Source organism: Salmo salar, chromosome 19 (assembly GCF_965601325.2).
Source record: "Salmo salar chromosome 19, fSalSal1, whole genome shotgun sequence".
Classification (NCBI taxonomy): domain Eukaryota; kingdom Metazoa; phylum Chordata; class Actinopteri; order Salmoniformes; family Salmonidae; genus Salmo; species Salmo salar.
This window is the reverse complement of record NC_138309.1, coordinates 16,992,019-17,016,787: the sequence shown is the minus strand read 5'-3', so window position 1 is coordinate 17,016,787 and position 24,769 is coordinate 16,992,019. Positions and strand designations below refer to the sequence as shown.

The 24,769-nt window shown below is 40.6% G+C and overlaps 1 protein-coding gene across 1 annotated transcript in view; it reads left to right on the top strand.

Annotated features, from left to right (window-relative positions):
• The first annotated feature begins 1,270 nt into the window (after window positions 1–1,270).
• Window positions 1,271–24,769, top strand: part of adarb2 (adenosine deaminase RNA specific B2 (inactive)) — a 201,809-nt gene continuing 178,310 nt past the window's right edge. Inside the window, exon 1 of the mRNA XM_014157458.3 lies at window positions 1,271–1,734. Within this exon, the coding sequence (XP_014012933.3) occupies window positions 1,632–1,734 (103 nt within the window). The 5' untranslated portion in view covers window positions 1,271–1,631. The remainder of the gene's footprint in view (window positions 1,735–24,769) is intronic.

Below are 24,769 nucleotides of genomic sequence, written 5' to 3'. Positions count from 1 at the left end.
TTTCTGAAAGACTCAACACTGTGCTTTAACACAAAATGCCAAAATGTCATATTCTTCAAACTTTTCAGTGGCAATAACCTGTCAGAACTCAGAACACTTTTACCTCCGAAGTGGAAAGTCATATAACGTCTGCTGTTCTGTCCTCTCGGCCTAAATAGAACACAGAAAACAAATGAAATGGCATTACGTTGGCCTATGCACTGACTATACAGTCCCAAGTGTGTGAGTAAACAAAACAAAGAAATGAATCTGTCAAGCCCTCATATATAGTAACAATTGTTTACACAGAATAACATGCAGTCATTGTATATTATCCTGTCCCACTCCATGTATGATATAAGTATGTTACAAAAATGTAAGTACATTTCGCTGTCTTGAACTGGATAATTCTGTATGTTAATAATATATACAGTTATATAATGTCTCTTATAAACTGGGTGGTTCAAGCCCTGAATGCTCATTGGCTGACGGACGTGGTATATCAGACCGTATACCATGGGTATGACAAAAAATGTCTTGTTACTGCTCTAATTACGTTGAGTAACCAGTTTACAATAGCAATAAGGCACGGGGGTGTGGTATATGGCCAATATACCATGGCTAAGGGCTGTATCCAGGCACTCTGCGTTGGGTATACCACAGCCCTTAGCGGTGGTATATTGGCCATATACCACACCCCCGCCTTATTGCTTAATTGATGCCTCTTGAGACTGTATACATTATAAAAAAGAAACACTGCATAATAACAATATTGATTTAGTTTCAATACATGTCCCTAACATTTTCAGGGTCAAAGTCAATGAATTCCACATGATGCATCCTACTGCATGTATCATCCTCAAATCCTCAAAACCCCAGATGTTACAGAAACTACACTTTGGTAAAGAATGAAAGGGAGAGAGAGCGAGAGAGTTTCTTGAAAAAACATAATAATCATAATCCTCTCAGAATCCCAATAATCCTACATGGCACAATATGGACACAAACAGACAATAATGTAAGGAGACACACAGTGAAAACAAACCATGAAGAACCCTGTCTGTCACAGGCAGATCTTTACCTCTCTGTCATGTCTTGTTCTGGGGGACGAGAAAGGCATCACCCAAATCACTCAGCCCGAATGGGCGCTGAGTTTGCAAGACAGTGAGGGAAGAAGGAAAGAATGGGTGCGTGCTCTGTGCAGGCGGTTGGTGGCGGAGCTATTCGTGATGTCACAGCAAGGAGTCAGTCATGATTGGGTCTAATTAGAATTTGCGGTAGCAAATAGATAGGCTTCCTGCATGATTGGATTCAAAGTGGCTGCTGGCAAAATTCGCAGAGGTGCAGAAAACTAGACGTCGCTTTACATACAACCTGCGCGAGGGGAGGCGGCATCACACCAGTGTGAGCTCTCGCGCAGTCCAGAAAACACAACCGTCGCTCTCGAGACAGAGGTTTGCAGGAGTTGCAGGAGTAATTGTACTCACAGAGCTCTAGCAGCGAGACGCACACACTCCCTGGTAAGAAGAGTTCGGCAAGGGAATAAAGAGAAGTCTGAAATGATCCACACCGTCACCAAGGACTGTTTTATATGACGAACTGCTAAGAAGAAGCAGAACAAGTTATTTCGCGCGTTTCTCCACTGTCACTACATGGCATCAGTTCTTGAAAACAACACCCGCACCCCGGGAACTCCGAGCAGTCAAGTCAAATGCAAGTTCAAAAGGAGAAGGAGAAGAAGGTCAAAGAGAAAAGGTAAAAACTTTTATATACATGTTTATGTTTTATTTTTACAGCGTGTCAAACGCAGAGGTCGCGCGCACCTTGGAGTCTGTAGCGGAGAGCAATGACAACCTTATACTGCGTAGCGCACGAGGTTTAGGTATTAGAAAACAATTCTATCCCTGGACATTTCAAATATTAGCCTAAATATTAGCCTTTGTGCACACAAAGCAGAACATATCACCAGTCCCATCATGACGCATAGTCACCAATCAAAGTTGAAGTTTTAGCTTCATTCAAACAATGTTGTTTGCTTTGAGTCATTAAAACGCCATGGATGATGTTTTAATGGTAGCATATAGGTATTGGGATTCGTTTCACAAGGAAAACGTTTGGAGAGCTTTCTCTGCCATGCTTCAACAAAGAGCGCGTGACATCAGCGCATCCATTTACCGGTTTTTAAGTTGCCACATTACCCTAATGACCTCCCAAAAAGAAAAATAACCTCAGGATAATGTAGCCGATATTATGACAGACACTTCAGTAGCAATATTTTGCCATATTTTATCCACTTTGTGTAACTTGTGCCCAGCTAGGCCTATAGTCTACACAGTAGCCTAATCCAAAGTGTTTAACACGTTTAAATTCATCACACGCTGTAGTCCTATTGCCCTTTGATTAATAATTAATGCATTCTACACTCATGAGTAGGATGTGGCTTGGATATGCACAAGAATGACTAAATAAACATGCATTTGAGGTCTGACTCCAATTATGCTGTATAGCCCAGACCATAGATTGTAATACGCGTTTGACAGTGACATATCCTAAATTCACTTGAGTGACCCTTTTACACAGATTTTAGTAACATGTCTGCTTATTTTTCTTATCTTTATACATTTAATTCAAACATAAATTATGCATCCTAGCCTTATGCAATATTATGCAGGCTATCACCCAGCACCTTGGAATGTAGTAGCATCATGTGTGTTAGGAGAGACATCTTGCCAATAGGGGGCACAGGGGTATTATTAACATTAACATTATAATAATTTGTACAATTATAATTTTTTATTCTCTGTTATACTACTAGCCACTTAGCAATTTAATGAAGTTGGCTTTAGCTAACCCAGATAGGTTCCCAACACTAGCGGTTCTGGGGGGGGGGGGGGGGGGGCAGTGCCCCTGTGACAACAATTTTGGAGCCACTTGTGGCCCCCCTAAATGTGGAGTATGAAATAATTTTAACATAACACATTTTTTGCTATCGTTTTTTTTTTACATCCGTTATTAATGTAACTGGCCCCTCTAACAGTACAACTGGCCCCAGTTTGGCCCCCCTAGTTGAAATGATCTAGAACCGCGACTGGTTCCTAATCACCTAACCTCATATCTAGCTACCAAGTAGCTGAGGAACGCTTAACTCTGTTTTCTTATATCGAGGTCGTATTGACTGATGGTGACTCAATGTTGTTGCTAGCAAATCGTGTGACCACTTATCAATACTCAACTCCACCTCAATATAAGAGAACAGAGTTCCTCAGCTAGCTACCAAGAAGCCATTTCAGTTTATCAATCAAGTTAGAGTAGTTAGCTTGTTTGAAAAATTCTAAATTCTCCAATTTACAGATGGGGGTGTCTAGCCCCCCTTCGGACCACCCCCGAGCTATCCTCAATTACTTTGGGCCCCGTCAGATTTTTTGGGGTGCGTGGCGCCCCTGTGTGTTAGTTAATGTTTATTTCTGAAGTGTGGTTCAAAACATTTCTAATTGTGAACTACTGTTAGGCTATAACACATTTAGCATATTATTGTCAAAACATGTGCATTAATATACATATTTCACATGTTGTCTTTAAATAGTGAACTAATCCCCTAGTGCCATGAAGCATACACACATGTCGGCCGTCAGACATGTGAAATATTAAAATCATCACTGTGTTATGGTGATAAGGAGTAAAATGACAGGAGGCCTTTAAAAACAAGCCAGTGTGTCAAGAACTTGGAAATGCTGACAGAAGGTTACAGATGAGTCATTGCTCAGTTAGAGGGGTCAGGGAAACATCCAAGAAACAGCAGATAAATAACATTATAATGCACTGACCAGATGGCTTGTTTACCAAGAAATGATAAACATCAGGGAAATAATGATGGAATCAAATATAAAGTGTAAGTAAATAAGATTGAATGGTGTGCATGAGTTAGACAATGAGTTAGTCATTACATTAGTCAGTGGCAAAATAAAGAATGTGCTTTTTATAGACATAGGAGCTGGTTTTAGGGGACTACACAGTCTCTTTCCCCCTGACAGGTTAGCATGGTAGGACCCTCACCCTTATCACACCCACTGACAGTTACAGGGGACTGTATGGATTTGCTAGTGTGTGCTTTGATTTCTGAGTAGTAATTTTCATCTAAGGTGATTAAATAAATATCTGGTGAATTGTGAGTTTGTCTGAAATAGGGACATTTTTCCTACAGTGCCTCTAATTGTTGTCACTATGCAGTGTATGCTACTGGTGCACATCTTTGTTTGTGTTAAAAATGTAACATTTCTTGATATACACCTTGTCGGAAATATGTATTTATGAATATTGTAACACACCTTAGTCATGGCAATGAAATGTAGTTTTAGTATTGTTCTTACGGTATATTCAGAGTGAGGTGTCTGCGTATTGCATCCCAAGCTATAGAGTGTGGATGAATGCTCAAAGCATGTTCAAGTTTGTGACAACAATTGAAATCATAATGAGATTTCATGAACAGTTTGCACTTTGTCATCAAACTACAAACAGACCACGCCGGAACACCATTTCCATAAACCTCAGATATTAATAGCCCAAGTAATTGAGACAAGAAAGACAATACATAAAATATAGTGCTGAGGCAAATGTATTTACATAATGGAAATGACAGAATTGGTTACACAACATTAAGCATTGCATATGAATACCACACAATGACGTGCACATTAGTTCACAGTCCTTCACTATGAGTTTCTAAATGGCTAATTTATCAGCCTGTACTGATTCAGTCTGATAGCAAGGGACATTAGGGGCAGGTTGCAAATGAACTAGAGCTATCTCTCCCTCTCGTTCTCTCTCTCTGAGGAAACTTGTGGTCCAACATGATAGACTCCCTTAGCAAGTAGAATGTAATACAACATTAATGTCACCATTACCAACACTGAGGATACACTGTACATGTTATGCCAATGGAAGCCTGTGGAGGGGGGGGGGTACAATGAGGTGTCCAATACTGTAGTGGTGTAGCCTGTATATTGTGTTGACAGCCATCTTTTTTGTCCAAGAGACAATGCCCTTTCAGTCAGGACTATCTAACCACCATTAATTACACAAAGCGATACGCTTCAGCAGATGATTATAGCTGTATTTTTTTTTTCTCACTGATAATGGATTTGAGACTTTAATACTTTGTGTGTTATTCTAATACACATTCATCATCTTGAGAGCACAGACAATTCTTTTTATAGTCCTCTTGGCAAAAAGGCAAAAACAGGCAGCAGCGTTTTGGGATTATCTGGACATGGCGTTTGAGAGTTAATCCCTCACAAATGCTCCAGATTATTTCGAGATGGACTATGGTTTAAAATCTATGTGTGTATTCAAAAAGATGTAAGCAGATTTTTCCCTGATTTCATTAAAACATTTTTTATATAATCTGTGTGATTGTTCTTTGAGGGCAGAACAGTAATTGTTGTAAAATGCATCGGTAAAACCCCATTCCCACAATAATTTAGGCAGTAGTCACAGAAAGTAGGTTAGTCGTAAAAATAAATATATATATATATATATATATATATATATATATATATATATTGGTGGGTGCTTATATTTGTCCTATCTCACACATGTACAAGTTGTATTATATGCGTGTGTGAATTGTGTTTTGTACATATCACAACTCCCCCTAACACACCCTCGGAGAGGGGGTCAGTAGTATAATATAGAAACATCATTTACTCACCATATCACCGATTATATTGACCTACAGTACTGAAACATTCCTGGAAATGTAATGCACAGTTGGAAATAATTAACATGAATTATTTTCAATGTATTATGAATGTGATCTTCTGCAATTTATGTATCTGAGTGCTATCAACATCATACTCTCACAAGCGTACCCAAATGTCGTTTTGATTTGTACGTCATTTAGTAATGTGTATGATTATTGTACTATACACACTGTCCACAGACATTGTCTGTCTATCTATACTCTTTTTAACTGTGCATTGTGTGAATTACATTTAGTTGTGCTTCATTTATCAGCCTCTGAGGATAGTCTATTGAGATCCTTAGAGCAGTATACTCCATCATTACTGTAAGCAGCAGTTTCTTAGACATGCTGTGTATTTTTCACTGCTTTAATTAATCACACCACAGTGATTTTGTCTGTCGTCCCTCGGGACTGGTGCAGTCTCTACCACAAAAGACTAATACAATTTGCCATCTTTGTGAAAATGTGACACGCTCTCAGTTACAAATAGCCCAGACTACTACAATGTATAAATTCAATTCAACACCTGGATGAAATATATTTCATTTTACATGTTGCATCAGGGATTGTGTAATGTTTTGTTTTGCTCTTATGTAAAATCATAATATTCAATCCACTTAGCACAAGCATGGTATAATCAAAAAAAATATTCTATATACTCTATACACAAAAACGATATTATTGGCCTTCCCCTAAATGTTTTTTTTCTGACCATAGAAAATAATAGATTTATACCTGAGTATTTTCTTTTTAGTATCCAACTATACTAACAACACATAAGCGTGCTGACTGGAAGTCAGTCAGAAACCGCTGACACCAAGTGTCACATAATTTATGTAGCAATTACTGTTTACGCACTCCCCTACCGGGGGACTAGCGGGGCCAAGCAGGCAGAGCAGGGCGACACAGCGCAGGGCTGTGGACAGACGGACGGACAGGGCTGCAGACTGGGGTCAGTGCATTTCCAGTCAGGCAGGGAGCTCAGCGACAGCGATGTGGGGCCATCACAAAGCTATTAGCAAGGCGGACATGTCGCCTAGCGCGTCACAGGGCAGCGACATCACACCACAGCTACATAGTGGCTGCAATGACCAGTTGACCGGAGAGAGGAGCAGAGCCGGGTAGCGAGAGGGCAGAGACTGCTATGGAGCGGTGGTTACTGGTTAGGTTTCTTTACATAAATGTTGGGGCAATACAACCGATATCCATATAGGTGTAGATAAGGAGTAAGCTGAGACCGGAGCCTATCGTCTTAAGGGTCACTGACCTTTTGGTGTGCCACACTGACCTGACAGAGAGTCTACTCTTTTTACAATGCGATACTGGGACTAGAAATGGCATTTTGAATAAATTTGCTCTTTTGATCCCACATATTCATCTTGCACAATTTCTAATGTAGGTTTTTATCACTGCACAGGGAGAATTCTCTGTAAGGAATAGTTACCATGACCTGCATTAGCACAGCTATTAATGTAAGGGACAAACCAATGTCACAGCCACTGTGTTTGGGGAGGGGGTTTGTATTTGTACTGTAGCCAGATGTATTGCTGTAAGAGATGTAAACAATGTTTTGGCCTTAAACAGTTCCGTCATATTTGTGCTGATAAACGCATTAAAATCTGTGACAAAACACCTCTGGCATTTAGCGGGTTAATGAAGATCATCACCACCGGCAATCGTGGTGTCGTGTGCGTAGACTCGCACACATGTGCGTGCGCAAGGACACACACATGCGCACACACGCAAGCATGCGCGGACACACACACACCGCTCTTGATTAAGTGTAAAATATTCGTTGGTTTAGGACACCGCGTCCTCCCCTTCTGAATGTTTAGCTGGGTGGGAGAAAAAGGTTATTAACATTAAATGGTGACTGTTCTCTCTGGAGAACCCGCAGCTAAAATGACCAAGGAAAGGAATAGCAAAACTTTAGCAAATTATCATAATGACTAATTATCTCATAATAGAGACTTCTGAGACTTGGCACTTGAATTTCTGCTTAACGTTCAGTGAGGAAAAACACATTTCATGCTGAAATGTATCAATAACACAGATGAGCTGCTGAGGTAATCGCCTCGCTGAGGTTATAACGGGAATAAATCAAAACGTATTAAAATCAATGGGACAGGAAGAAGGAAGTCTCAACTGCCTTGTTAAGGAGTTCATCTGCTTGAATTTCAGTTAATCACTACATCCTTTACTTACTCTGTATTTTGGGATTTTTAAATGTTATTTTAATGGATAATGATAAATTATTAGTTGCCATGATAACATAATACGGAAATGAAATTAGTCCAATCATTGGATACACAGTACAGTAGGCTCTTAGAAATAAATGATGTATATAATTTTAAAAGCTTTTTAGTCAAAAATGGAATGAATGATAGTGTCCAGTTACAAGTATAATGGGATAATTATTACACTATCCATACATTATCTATGAGTGATTTTGTATGATGTAGGATCTATGTGACGATCTGTGTACTGTAGTTAGTTCTGAACAACACAAGCTGTCAGTCTGCATAAAAGAGTAAGCCCAAGTAATCAAGCATCTAGCATGTCAATGTCATCCCTTCATGTTGAGAGATCTAGCTTTGCAGGACCATGTAGGACACAAGACAATACACAGACAGACAGACGGTTCATAGTGGTTATATCATTACACCATGATTAAAAATAGAAGATATCTGCACCAGTAGATATCGTTCAAAATAACATGCAGAATTGTGCTATTGGGGCAATGGTGTCTTCACCTTAAATTACATAGAGTTATGATAGGTTGTGTGTGTGTGTGTGTGTGTGTGTGTGTGTGTGTGTGTGTGTGTGTGTGTGTGTGTGTGTGTGTGTGTATATATATATATATGTATATATATATATATATATATATATATATATTTGTAGGCGTTATGCAGCCCCTCTATATATTCTGTGAATCTAACTATTATTTGTGTGCTGTTTCATACTTGAAATTACATAATTTAATGTTGGCCCATGTCTCATTTTCATATTGCATGTTAAAAAAAAGGAATATTATTCTCCTTTCAATTAAGGCGGTGTCATTATGGTACGATTAAGCTAGAACTCATAACCGACTTATAACCAACCGTCTGAAATCCTGCCAGATTCTCGCTAGTACCTTACACATTCTATTGGCATACTATTTATACAATGTATGATGTTAATTAGGATGATCAGTTCTATTATCATCTGAGTCATTCCTGCCACTACAGTGTCTGTGTTTAGACGGGCAGCCCAATTCTGTTCTTTAGTTTTCACTAATTGCTCTTTTGACCAATCAGATCAGCTCTGAAAAATGTCTGATGTGAAAATATCTGACGTGATTGGTCAAAAGACCAATTAGTAGAAAAAAAGATCAGAATTGGGCTGCCTGTGTCGACGCAGCCAGTGTGTCTGGGAGAGAGGCCAGATACCTACCTCCATAGCTCCATATATCAGTCGTGTCCAAAGTTAGCCTCACATAGTTAATTTTATTCGACTTTACTGCTACTGGCTGTTCTCGACAGTAGAGCAGAGGATAATGAATGAGTATTTCTCAGGCAGGGTTTTCTCTGAAACCCTCTCAGTGTGTTTGAAAAAATCCTCAGAAGCCCATTGATATCATTTCCCCAAACTATCAAACAATAGTAATGATGATGTTAGGAAGTCCTTATTGCATGAATAAATATTTGAAACCAGTTGAAGTACATTTCAGTTGAAGCTTAGACATATTTCCATATCACCTCAGACATGTGACTGGCACATATAGTAGTAATTATAGGCATTGTGGCATAGTCTACAAGACCACACACTGTGCTGACTGCTGACATGGCAACGTCAACATCGATATGGCTGTTTCATTTAGAAAATGAGGAAATTGGATGAAACAGCTTACTGTAAAGCTCCTCTGTCCTTCTCGCTCGCCGTCAGAGTAAGGTTCCCCGTTTTTAAAGATAAAGTTAATGAAGGACTTAAACAGGGGATAGACAGAGACGTCTTATTACCAGAGGGGCCCAGTAACAGCAGCATTTATTTCCATGAACAAGATGAAACATTTTGGAGACCCTCTCTCTTGAGGAAGTCTCGGGAGGTCAGAGGTCACAGGGTCGTAGCCGTGGTTCCTGCAGGACCAAACCTCTTTAGGTGAGTTTTATATAGTTTAAGATGAGGGTCAAACTAACCTGCCCTTACATTTCTATCTGTCAGATACACTTATACAATGAATACATACAAGTATTAGATCATCATAAGATAAGTGGTATGCATAATTGAACAGGTGACATCTCTATGGAGGTAACATTACGCTCAGAGATTCATGTATATGTTTGCAAACTACATTCTGTATTAGTGAGGTGATAATCTTCTCCCTTCTAATGGAAAAGATAATCTGCGGTCTATTTACAGTACACTACTTACTTTTACATAAATATATTCATGGTTTCAGTACAGTAATTCCTGAAATGTTAAATGTAGTTGTGGATCCGTCAGAACAATCTGTCCAGTTGAGTCTAGTGGAATGGTTTATGGGAGATTAGGCCATTGATAATGATGAGAGCATGAGCATATATGAGATTCACTCTGGCTTCATTATTACTCACACACGCAGCATTAAATAACACTTCTCTCTCTCTCTCTCTCTCTCTCTCTCTCTCTCTCTCTCTCTCTCTCTCTCTCTCTCTCTCTCTCTCTCTCTCTCTCTCTCTCTCTCTGTGGTGTGGCCCACAGTACATTTTCTCTCATCCATCGATTCCAACATCCTTTAGGGGCCATGCTTGGACTGGGCTTATCTAGCAAATCCTTTAAAATGTGTTTAAAAAATCTTTGTCTACATTAGTTTTGTCTGATGTGATTTTGTTCTCTCTGAATCGTCTCATGGATTCATTTGGATTTGTAGTGTGATTTTATTTCATTTTACCTTTGTGAATGAGGTACCTCTGTGAATGGTCCCTCTGTGAATGGTACTTCTGTGAATGGTACCTCTGTGAATGGTACCTCTGTGAATGGTACCTCTGTGAATGGTACCTCTGTGAATGGTACATGCATTTTGTACCTCCTTTCCTTCTCGGTTGTTCGTTCACTGTGGTAGACTATTTATTTTGTCCATCCACTTGCGATTTGAACAGCTTGAAGGAGGGACCATTGATATATTTGTATTCAAATACTGTTTGAGTTCCAATTGCTCATCCGTTGCCCTGTGATAGCCTGGAGAATATTTGGTTTCTCTCTGATAAGGCCTGAGTATACATTGAGTGGTATTCAGTTGAATTGCTTGTACACACCCAGTGCTTTGGCATACCATAGGGCAGGAGGATGATGTGTCTGGCAAGGATAGGATTGGAATACCATTCCGACCTGGGTTCAAATACTATTGAAAATATTACTTCAATTCTTTTGTTTGACTGTACCAGATGGGCGGGGTTTGCCATTTTAGGGCTGCTCTATTGGTTCAATTAAGCCAGGCAAGCTCAATCAAGCACAGTTAGTGTTTTAAATGATTTCGAACAGTGTTTGAACCCAGGTCTGATTGTATCCTGTCACTTCTCCCACCCTGGCAATCCCGTTCTACTGCTACTGTTTGGAATGTGGATGTGGAGGATGGCGGTGAAGGTTGAAGGGTATGTTGTACCTGGGGCTACCAGTGTTGCCATCCAGGCTTAAAGGACACACAGGGTGTACGTCCCAAACGGCACCCTATTCCCTATATAGTGCACTAATTTTGATAAGCACTTCTCAAAAGTAGTGCACTAAATAGGGAATAGGGTGCCATTTGCGGAACACACAGGATCTGTTTCTCTAGGTAGAAAAGAATACTCTTGGTACTGTTTGCTTTGACGAACCGTCTGTTCCCCTAGCCAGGTTTCCTAAATTAAACATGGACGGTACATATGAAGGTCCGTTTCATACGGTACCATTGGTCTACTGTATGGATTCACATACAAAATACAGGCTGTATTGTCACGGAGACATGATATACCACATCACAAACATTTTTAGATGTTGCGTTAATAACACTTCTGGGTATTAAATGTCTGTGTGTGTGTGTGACTAGATGAATATGCCTATGGGAGAAGCTTTCACACATTGAATGGGTAAGTTAAATCTTCATTATCACCCACAGTACATCAAAGCTTTTCAGTCTGCTACGCATGACTTCATCCTCATGACTTCTCGTTCAATATAGTTTCTCTATTCAAAACTGTCATGCTATCTTAAAAATGGTGTGCGAAAAATGTGTAGTAACATTTTGTCAAACCATTTGAGTCAACGTGTTTTGTTGACATTTAGGCAACAGTTGTTGCGATGTTGTTGAAACAACCATGTACACAGGGCACCACTGTACAACTGTGATTTTTACATACATTTCCACCTACTAGATATCAGCCCCGTGCTTTAAAAATACAGCAGTTTTCTGCGATTGACCTGTACTTTTGGGAATATTGCTCTATTCCCATCATTATGAAGTCAAACTATAGAGAGGCAGAAAATTGTTAATGTGTGTATTACCTTATGAAGTGGTCCATCAAACCACACACACACACACACACACACACACACACACACACACACACACACACACACACACACACACACATAAAACACACACAATTCAGCCAGAATCTACTCTACATAGTTGGAAAACTTTCGGTTGAATAACGTCATTGTGTCTGTTCATTTTCAGAGAAAGGAGAGGGAAAGCAGGGAGGAAGCAGGGAGGAAGCAGGGAGAAAGCAGAGAGTGCTAGCTGAGGTTTAATGATAATAGTCCTGACGATGATAATCCTTCCCTTTACTTCCTGCTGACTGGAGAAAGCCCTGTCATTGGTCTCCGCTGTTCCTATTAATGTCACAGAGGTTCATTTGAATTTGAATGGACATCAGGAGGATTAGAGCAAAGGAGGCTCACTTTCTCTCACTCACACACACACACACACACACACACACACACACACACACACACACACACACACACACACACACACACACACACACACACACACACACACACGGAGACAATGGGTAAAACCCTGACAGGTCAGGCAGTGATAAACTCTTCGCTTCAGACTCTTTTTTTCTTGTTGTCACCTGTTCCTGCAGTCTCTACCTGCCTGTCACTCACAGCAGGGGCTTAAAACCAGCCATCGCAAGACAAAGAAAACTTCACATGACACCGATGGTGACATGAGGAACGCTGTGTGCCGAGGGGTTCAGGCGTAGTGATCGTATTAGGGGGGTTTGTCGAAGATGCCAGAGGGAAAGAGAAGAAAGGAGAGTTTTAAATAAAACACATCACAGTGAGTTTTAAGTGATCGCAAAAATAGAAGGCTGAATCGGCGGGGAAGGTAAATATGATTGCACATCTGTTGAAGAGATCCCCCTTGATCCTCACACTTCAAATACAAAAGTAATTTTTCTAGACTTTACTTTGGTTTTACCCCTTTAGTTGTGCTTTTAACCAGATCTAATATATATGACTTCAATCACAGTATTCTCTGTATGTGTCCTAAATGGCGCCCTGTCCCCCTTTATAAAAGGTCATATAGACACTGTTATGGGAGGGAGGCTAAGTCGAAGATCCCAGTCTCAGACACGTGCACATGCGCATACACACACACGCATGCATGCTTCATTGTGATAAGCAGTGGATAGCCTTTGGCCAGGGTGGTTGCTCCAGACTGATTTAACTCCACCCTTCTCCCATTCAAATGGAATTTGCTTGAGTAGGAGGTTAAACAGAGAGAAGAAAAAGTAAGACTTGTCAAATTAGCAGCTTAGCGAATCTCCTGCCAATTGTCATTCAGTCTAATTAAAAAATGGCTAATTTTAACGTGCGTAACTTCAAATAAGTGCTCAGCTATAAAGTCCTGGCTGTCAGGTGTAAACAAGCCGTGTGACGGTAGACTGTAGAGGAGGGAGGGGGAAATCAATCGACATCTGTTAATTTATCTCAGGCAGGAGACCAAATTGAAAAATTGATTGCGATTGCTCCTGCTGACACACAATCTGCATTGTGATCAAGGAGCAATACATCGCAGCACCTGCTTAGTAAACGATAATGGGCATTTCAGTGGTTGTAGCCAAGGGCTTTGTCTCGCCAATATAGACCAAATTGGCCATCTTTACAGGCCTGTGGCAAGAACAGAAACACACTTGCACACACAAACACACACACACACACACACACACACACACACACACACACACACACACACACACACACACACACACACACACACACACACACACACACACACAAGGGAGTCTGGAGGATAGGAGGGCAGGTAAAATGTCTGCAGAAAATGCCTTGAATCAGAGAGAGTAGTGATTCAGCTGGTAGTGAACCATACTTTTCATTATGAAGCTCTAATGAGTGAAAATGAGAGACAATAAATCCATTCAGTTACAGAGAAGCTCCTTGGCTCTGCAGTCACACTAATGATATTGGATGCATCCCAAATGGCATCCTGTTCCCGATATAGTGAACTACATTTGACCAGAGCCCTATGGGCCATGATCAAAAGTAGTGCACAATATAGGTAATAGGGTGCCATTTGGGACGCATCCCTTGCATTTCCTTCTTTTAATAATACTGGGACCAATCCATATGTCCCCTGACTCGTCTCGACAGTATTGCTCCAATTTAAATCAAAGGGGAAGGGCAGGGCAGAGAAACACCTCTCTTTAGGGAAAGAGATTTCCGGTGGGAAAGTAATTGATACTGCAATCAGTGACAATTTATAAGCATGTTGAAAATACGTTTATGACCATGTGTCACTTTTCCCTTTTCATTGTTCTACATACCAAGGGACATTTTACAGCTGTTGGTCCTGTTCATTTGCAGCAGCAAGGAGTCAACTAATGACAACAGTAAAGCCGTACATGTGTGCAAGATCTAAACTGAGAGAACCAGATTGTTTATCCAAGTATGCACATCAGGCCTGCTGACAGATATCCTCCTGGTCTGGGATGAAACTACTGGTGGGTGATGCATCAGGAACGGATGCACAAACACACACAAGCACAAACACACACACACACACACGAGACACACTGCGTCTATCACACTTCTGTAATCATGAAGTGCTTTGAGAGACAAGTCAAGGATCATATCACCTCTACATTACCTGTCTCCATAGGCCCACTTCAATTTTCTTACCGGCCCAACAGATCCACAGACGATGCAATCGCCATCACACTGCACACTGCCTTACTATATCCGGACGAGGAATAACTATGTAAGAATTCTGTTCATTGACTATAGTTCAGCATTCAACACCATATTACCCTCCAAGCTCATCATTAAGCTTGAGGCCCTGGGTCTGAACCCCGCCCTGTGCAACTGGTCCTTGACTTCCTGATGGGCTACCCCCAGGTGGTGAAGGTAGGAAACAACACATCCACTTCGCTGATCCTCAACACTGGGGCTCCACAAGGGTGTGTGCTCAGCCCCCTCCTGTACTCCTTGTTCACCCATTACTGAGCGGCCAAGCACGTTTCCAACTCAATCATAAAGTTTGCAGACGAAACAACAGTCTTAGGCTTGATTACCAACAATGACGAGACAGCCTACAGGGAGGAGTTGAGTGCTCTAGAAGTGTGGTACCAGGAAAATAACCTCACACTGAAAGTCAACAAAACAAAAGAGATGATCATGGAATTCAGGAAACAGCAGAGGGAGAACCCCCCCCCCCCCATGCACATCGACAGGACCGCAGTGGAGAAGGCAGAAAGCTTCAAGTTCCTCGGTTTACAGATCACCGACAAACTGAAATGGTCCACCCACACAGACAGTGTGGTGAAGAAGGCGCAACTGCACCTCTTGAACCTCAGGAGGCTGAAGAAATTTGGCTTGGCACATAAAATCCTCACATACTTTTACAGATGCAAAATTAAGAGCATCCTGTTGGGCTGTTATCACCGCTTGGTACAGCAACTGCACCGCCCTCAACCGCAAGGCTCTCCAGAGGGTGGTGCCGTCTGCCCAATGCATCACCGGGGGCAAACTACCTGCCCTCCAGGACACCTACAGCACCCGTTGTCACAGGAAGGCCAAAAATATCATCAAGGACAACAACCACTCGAGCCACTGCCTGTTCACCCCGCTATCATCCAAAAGGCGAGGTCAGTACAGGTGCATCAAAGCTGGGACCAAGATACTGAAAAACAGCTTCTATCTCAAGTCTATCAGACTGTAAAATAGTCATCACTAGCACATTATTATTATTTGACAATGCTGGTCATTTATGAACATTTGAACATCTAGGCAATGTACTGTTATAATCTCCACCCGGCACAGCCAGAAGAGGACTGGCCACCCCTCATAGCCTGGTTCCTCTCTAGGTTTCTTCCTAGGTTTTGGCCTTTCTAGCGAGTTTTTCCTAGCCACCGTGCTTCTACACCTGCATTGCTTGCTGTTTGGGGTTTTAGGCTGGGTTTCTGTACAGCACTTTGAGATATCAGCTGATGTAAGAAGGGCTAAATACATTTGATTTGATTTGACATAGAGACTGCTGCCTATATACATAAACTTGAAACCACTGGTCACTTTAATAAATGGAACACTAGTCACTTTAATAATGTTTACATATCTTGCATTACTCATCTCATTAGGGCTGGGCGATATGACAATATATTTTGTGTGACGATAGACGCTTTGCGTCGTCCAATCGCAACAGAAAAACAAACATGGAGGAGAGTGAACGTACCAAAAAGAGGGGCTTCTTCGGGCGCATGGACGTGGTTTGGGTATGAAAAGTCTGACATGGACCAGAAAACCGTCCTCTGCAAAATATGCCGCAGGCCGGTCCCGACAACAGGCTCAAACACCACTAACCTCTTTTACCATCTACGCAAGAATCATGTGAAACAATACGGAGAGAGTCTATGGATGAGACCCCAAAAAGTACAGTCGAGTGCTCAAAACAAACCTCCGACTCAGACGTTGAAGAGGCTTTTGCCCGCGACACACCATATGGCAAAGAATCACAAAGATGGAAGGGGATAACAGCTGCCGTTACGACTTACATCTGCAAAGACATGGCCCCAATTTACACAGTCGAGAAATGGGGGTTTTGTGAGTTGGTGCTAACACTCGACCCAAGGTACCAAATGCAAATTGATATGTGACACGTATTAATGCCAAAATAACATGCAAAACAGGCAAGCCCCAAAAAATAAATATATATTTTAGGCCTGTATTTATTTTGTTTGCAACTATAGTTTAAGTTTTTCTATTTACCTTCTTAGATTTTATACATTCATATTTTATATTTTGCTACATGCTTAATTGAACATTTACACAAAGGTTCTAAATAAAAGGAGAAATAATCAAATATGAGTAAGTTCCTTTCGTTTGTTGAGTTTAATTGAAAATGTGATAAGAAATAGGCCTTTAAATGTGGTCATTTTATAGCAACTATTTATTCATTCAATTTACAGAAAATGTGCTAAATCATGATATGTATCGTTATCGGGATATGAAATGACCTATATCGGCATATGAGATTTTGTTCATATCGCCCAGCCCTTTCTCATATGTACAGTGGGGCAAAAAAGTATTTAGTCAGCCACCAATTGTACAAGTTCTCCCACTTAAAAAGATGAGAGAGGCCTGTAATTTTCATCATAGGTACACTTCAACTATGACAGACAAAATGAGAAAAAAAAAATCCTGAAAATCACATTGTAGGATTTTTTATGAATTTATTTGTAAATTATGGTGGAAAATAAGTATTTGGTCAATAACAAAAGTTTATCTCAATACTTTGTTATATACTCTTTGTTGGCAATGACACAAGTCAAACGTTTTCTGTAAGTCCTCACAAGGTTTTCACACACTGTTGCTGGTATTTTGGCCCATTCCTCCATGCAGATCTCCTCTAGAGCAGTGATGTTTTGGGGCTGTCGCTGGGCAACATGGACTTTCAACTCCCTCCAAAGATTTTCTATGGGGTTGAGATCTGGAGACTGGTTAGGCCACTCCAGGACCTTGAAATGCTTCTTACGAAGCCACTCCTTCGTTGCCCGGGTGGTGTGTTTGGGATCATTGTCATGCTGAAAGACCCAGCCACGTTTCATCTTCAATGCCCTTACTGATGGAAGGAGGTTTTCACTCAAAATCTCACTATACATGGCCCCATTCATTCTTTCCTTTACACGGATCTGTCTTCCTAGTCCCATTGCAGAAAAACAGCCCCAAAGCATGATGTTTCCACCCCCATGCTTCACAGTAGGTATGGTGTTCTTTGGATGCAACTCAGCATTTTTTGTCCTCCAAACACGACGAGTTGAGTTTTTACCAAAAAGTTATATTTTGGTTTCATCTGACCATATGACATTCTCCCAATCCTCTTCTGGATCATCCAAATGCTCTCTAGCAAACTTCAGACGGGCCTGGACATGTACTGGCTTAAGCAGGGGGACACGTCTAGCACTGCAGGATTTGAGTCCCTGGCGTCGTAGTGTGTTACTGATGGTAGACTTTGTTACTTTGGTCCCAGCTCTCTGCAGGTCATTCACTAGGTCCCCCCGTGTGGTTCTGGGATTTTTGCTCACCATTCTTGTGATAATTTTGACCCCACGGGATGAGATCTTGCGTGGAGCCCCAGATCGAGGGAGATTATCAGTGGTCTTGTATGTCTTCCATTTCCTAATAATTGCTCCCACAGTTGATTTCTTCAAACCAAGCTGCTTACCTATTGCAGATTCAGTCTTCCCAGCCTGGTGCAGGTCTACAATTTTGTTTCTGGTGTCCTTTGACAGCTCTTTGGTCTTGGCCATAGTGGAGTTTGGAGTGTGACTGTTTGAGGTTGTGGACAGGTGTCTTTTATACTGATAACAAGTTCAAACAGGTGCCATTAATACAGGTAACGAGTGGAGGACAGAGGAGCCTCTTAAAGAAGAAGTTACAGGTCTGTGAGAGCCAGAAATCTTGCTTGTTTGTAGGTGACCAAATACTTATTTTCCACCATAATTTGCAAATAAATTCATTAAAAATCCTAAATGTGATTTTCTGGAATTTTTTTTCTCATTTTGTCTGTCATAGTTGACGTGTACCTATGATGAAAATTACAGGCCTCTCTAATCGTTTTAAGTGGGAGAACTTGCACAATTGGTGGCTGACTAAATACTTTTTTGCCCCACTGTATATACTGTATTCTATACTATTCTACTGTATCTTCGTCTATGCCGCTCTGACATTGCTTGTCCATATATTTATATATTCTTAATTCTATTCCTTTACTTAGATTTGTGTGTATTGGGTATATGTTGTGAAACTGTTAGATATTACTTGTTAGATATTACTGCACTGTCGGAGCTAGAACCACAAGCATTTCGCTACACCCGCAATAACATCTGCTAAACACGTGTATGTGACCAATACAATTTGAGTTGACACTGGGAAAGATTAATCTGATGAACATGATGTAGTGCTACGGCAACCCCCTAGGGCCATAATCATGACAAACTACCCACACACAGATGAGCTAACCTTAATGAGCTGAGCTAAAGTTAATGTGATAACGTGACATGTAAAAGCAACATAAGATAACATGAAACTACACGTGAAAACATGAGCTCATGTGAAGTGAATGTGACAACATGGGGATGCAACATTTCTACAATGTTTTTCACATGTCAAAATGCAATTCCACATGTAAGAGATTGAATTTGCACTTTCACATGTGAATGTGAATGTTTGACTTTTCCACAAGCTTCCCATAATAAGTAGGGTGAATTTTGGCCCATTCGTCCTGACAGACCTGGTTTTACTGAGTCAGGTTTGTAGGCCTCCTTGCTCACACACTCTTTTTCAGTTCTGCCCACAAATTTTCTATAGGATTGAGGTCATGGCTTTGTGATGGCCACTCCAATACCTTGACTTTGTTCTCCTTGTTTTCCATTTTGCCACAACTTTGGAAGTATGCTTCGGGTCATTGTCCATTTGGAAGACCCATTTGCGACCAAGCTTTAACTTCCTGACTGATGTCTTGAGATGTTGCTTCAATATATCCACATAATTTTCCTTCTTCATGAAACCATCTATTATGTGAAGTGCACCAGTCTCTCCTGCAGCAAAGCATCCCCACAACATGACGCTGCCATCCCGTGCTTCACGGTTGGGATGGTGTTCTTCAGCTTGCAAGCATCCCCCTTTTTCCTCCAAACATAACAACATCATTATGGCCAAACAATTCTATTTTTGTTTCATCAGACCAGAGGACATTTCTCCAAAAGTACGACCTTTGTCCCCATGTGCAGTTGCAAAGCGTAGTCTGGCTTTTTTATGGCGGTTTTGGAGCAGTGGCTTCTTCCTGGCTGTTGATATAGAACTCGTTTTACTGTGGATATAGATACTTTTTTACCTGTTTCCTCCCGCATCTTCACAAGGTCCTTTGCTGTTGTTCTGTGTTTGATTTGCACTTTTCAATTACAACAATATTCAGTAAACAATGAACACTTTTATTTGAACTTAATATAATACTTAAATAAAATCAATTTAGTCTCCAATAAATAATGAAACATGTTCAATTTGGTTTAAATAATGCAAAAACATTGTGTTGGAGAAGAAAGTAAAAGTGCAATATGTGCCATGTAAAAAAGCTAACGTTTAAGTTCCTTGCTCAGAACATGAGAACATATGAAAGCTGGTGGTTCGTTTTAACGTGAGTCTTCAATATTCCCAGTTAAGAATTTTAGGGTGTAGTTATTATAGGAAGTATAGGACTATTTCTCTCTGTACCATTTGTATTTCATATACCTTTGACTATTGGATGTTCATATAGGCACTTTAGTATTGCCAGCCTAATCTCAGGAGTTGATAGGCTTGAAGTCATAAACAGCGCTGTGCTTCAAGTATTGCTATGAGCTGCTGTTTGAATGAATGCTTACGAGCCTACTGCTGCCTTCCACCGCTCAGACGGCTCTATCAAGTATCAAATCATAGACTTAATTATAATATAATAAACGCAGAAATACGAGCCTTTGATCATTAATATGGTCAAATCCAGAAACTATTATTTTGAAAACAAAACATTCATTCTTTCAGTGAAATACGGAACCGTTCCGTATTTTATCGAATGGGTGGCATCCCTAAGTCTAAATATTACTGTTACATTGCACTACCTTCAATGTTATGTCATAATTATGTAAAGTTAATTATGGTCTTTGTTAGGAATATATGGCCTTTCAACAGTTCACAACAAGCCAGGCGGCCCAAACTGCTGCATATACCCTGACTCTGCTTGCACTGAACGCAAGAGAAGTGACACAATTTCCCTAGTTAATATTGCCTGCTAACATGAATTTCTTTTAACTACATATGCAGGTTTAATACTTGTGTATTGATTTTAAGATAGGCTTTGATGTTTATGGTTAGGTACATTATTGCAACGATTGTGCTTTTTTGCAAATGCGCTTTTGTTAAATCATCATCCGTTTGGCAAAGTTGAAGTAGGCTGTGATTCGATGATAAATTAACAGGCACCGCATTGATTGCAACCGAGAACAAGCTAGTTAACCTAGTAATATCATCAACCATGTGTTGTTAACTAGTGATTATGTGAAGATTGCTTGTTTTTAAGTTTAATGCTAACTAGCAACTTACCTTGGCTCCTTGCAGCCACGAGGTCCTTTTGATGCTGCACTCGCATAACAGGTGGTCAGCCTGCCACGCAGTCTCCTCTTGGATTGCAATGTAATCTGCGTCCAAAAAGGCCAATTACCGATTGTTATGAAAACTTGATATCGGCCCTAATTTATCGTCCATACTAATTAATCGGTCGACCTCTAATGGAAAGGCAAAGCTCTAGCTACTGTATGTGGCAGAGCATAAGAAGCTGCTCACACTCCTGACACACACACACACACACACACACACACACACACACACACACACACACACACACACACACACACACACACACATATACACACACACACACACACACACGTACACAAAATATGTTGTCGCTACTGCTATCAGGATGCTCATTTGGTCCGACAGCCAGTGTTTAATGGCCAATTTTGGTGTATTATGTGTATAAATCACAGACAGTAATGCTCTTTTATGTTGGTGGAGATGGTCTTTGTTTCATACCCAAACGACAACAACCTAAAAACTCCCTCATTGCTTGTTGTCATCCCTTTGTGTCTCAAATTCTACTTGACAAGATCACAAAAGCCTCCAGCGTCTTCGCAGGATTTCTCACAAGCCGGTTATTAAGCTATAAATATCCATATAAAACTAGTCTTGCTTGGCACCATCACACACTAATGAAGGGAGTCAAGTGGCGCGCGGCAGATATGCCCTCACATGCACGCTGTCACAAGCTATTTAATTGAACTTCAGGAAATGGTTTCCCCATTGTTTTCTAGAAGCCTCCTCTCCCTCTCATCATTATGGTACTAATATGCAGTGCTTATTGTCTCTTATTGTCATCAGCAGTCATGCAAAGTTTCACATAACGATTCCTCCCCTTCTACACGATCTCTGTTTCCTTGGGCTCATCTGTCTCAGTGTCTGAGTAGGAAAAGGATCACGGTAGTCAAGTACAGCAGGGCTGGGGGAGGCAGGGCTCTTAGGCTCTTTTGACACTTCTGGGCTGGAATGTACTGGTCTGGTTATATATCCACATATTGTCTGGATCCATGCTTGAAAGGATAATGTGTCAAGACAATATCTGAGCCAGCCCAGTATGGTTCTGGTCTTTATGATAATGTAAAAAGTAGAGGTCGACCGATTAATCGGAATGGCCGATTAATTAGGGCCGATTTCAAGTTTTCATAACAATCGGTAATCAATCATTTTGGCCACCGATTTGCCGATTTGTAAAAAGTTTGACATTTTTTTATTTATTTTTTACACCTTTATTTAACTAGGCAAGTCAGATTAAGAACACATTCTTATTTACAATGACGGCCTAGAAACGGGGTTTAACTGCCTTGTTCAGGGGGGATTCGTTTTTGCAACCTTCGGTTACCAGTCCAACGCTCTAACCACCTGCCTTACATTGCACTCCACAAGGATTAACAGGCTGACTACCTGTTACGCGAGGGCAGCAAGAAGCAAAGGTAAGTTGCTAGCTAGCATTAGACTTATAAAAAACAATCAATCAATCTTAACATAATCACTAGTTAACTACACATGGTTGATGATATTACTAGTTTATCTAACGTGTCCTGCGTTGCATATAATCAATGCGGTGCCTGTTAATTTTCATTGAATCACAGCCTACTTCGACAAACGGGTCTTGATTTAACAAGCGCATTTGCGAAAAAAGTACTGTCGTTGCACCAATGTACCTAACCATAAACATCAATGCCTAACAGGAATATTTAGACTTAGTCACCCGTTAGATAAAATACGAATCGGTTCCGTATGTCACTGAAAGAAAAAAACCTTTGTTTTCGAGATAGTTTCCGGATTCGACCATATTAATGACCTAAGGCTCGTATTTCTGTGTGTTTATTATATTATAATTAAGTCTATGATTTGATAGAGCAGTCTGACTGAGCGGTGGTAGGCAGCAGCAGGCTCGTAAGCATTCATTCAAACAGCCCTTCGCTGTGCTTCAAGCATTGCGCTGTTTATGACTTCAACCTGGGTGGGTATAATTTGTGGAAGGTTCCAACAGGAATCTATTACAAAAACTTCGGAAATAACAAGGTTTCCAAAAAACAACGCATACAAAGTTGTATAGTGGCAGAATAAGATACCGGGTAGGGAGTGGTCTATTTCATTGCATTTTTCACTCATCACGTTTATTCCGAAAAATGTCTGTCCTCACATGTCTGTTTGCCTATGGACAAACATTAAGAATAAGCTACGTGGTGAGTTGATGCCTATTCGGCAGCTAGTTAGCTAGGTTTGTATGCGTTGCTACTTTGTATGCTTTGTTGGTTGGCAACCTTTTACTTTACGTTTTTTGGAACTGATTCCTGTTGGAACGTTCCACAAATTATACCCACCCATTCAAGCCTATCAACTCCCAAGATTAGGCTGGTGTAACCAATGTGAAATGGCTAGCTAGTTAGCCGGGGGCACGCTAATAGCGTTTCAAACGTCACTCGCTCTGAGACTTGGAGTAGTTGTTTCCCTTCCTCTGCATGGGTAACGCTGCTTTGGTGGGTGGCTGTTGTCGATGTGTTCCTGGTTTGAGCCCAGGTAGGAGCGAGGAGAGGGACGGAAGCTATACTGTTACACTGGAAATACTAAAGTGCTTATAAGAACATCCAATAGTCAAAGGTATATGAAATACAAATCATATAGAGAGAAATAGTCCTATAATTCCTATAATAACTACAACCTAAAACTTCTTACCTGGGAATATTGAAGACTCATGTTAAAAGGAACCACTAGCTTTCATATCCTCTCTAGGGTATGTGGGACGAAATCGTCCCACCTACTCAACAGCCAGTGGAATCCCGTGGCGCGTTATTCAAATACCTTAGAAATGCAATTACTTCAATTTCTCAAACATATTACTATTTTACACCATTTTAAAGACAAGACTCGTTAATCTAACCACACTGTCCGATTTCAAAAAGGCTTTACAACGAAAGCAAAACATTAGATTATGTCAGCAGAGTACCCAGCCAGAAATAATCAGACACCCATTTTTCAAGCTAGCATATAATGTCACATAAACCCAAACCACAGCTAAATGCGGCACTAACCTTTGATCTTCATCAGATGACAATCCTAGGACATTATGTTATACAATACATGCATGTTTTGTTCAATCAAGTTCATATTTATATCAAAAACCAGCTTTTTACATTAGCATGTGACGTTCAGAACTAGCATACCCACCGCAAACTTCCGGTGAATTTACAAAATTACTCACGATAAACGTTCACAAAAAACATAACAATTATTTTAAGAATTATAGATACAGAACTCCTTTATGCAATCGCTATGTCCGATTTTAAAATAGCTTTTCGGCAAAAGCACATTTTGCAATATTCTGAGTAGATAGCCCAGCCATCACGGGCTAGCTATTTAGACACCCACCAAGTTTGGCCCTCACCAAACTCCGATTTACTATTAGAAAAA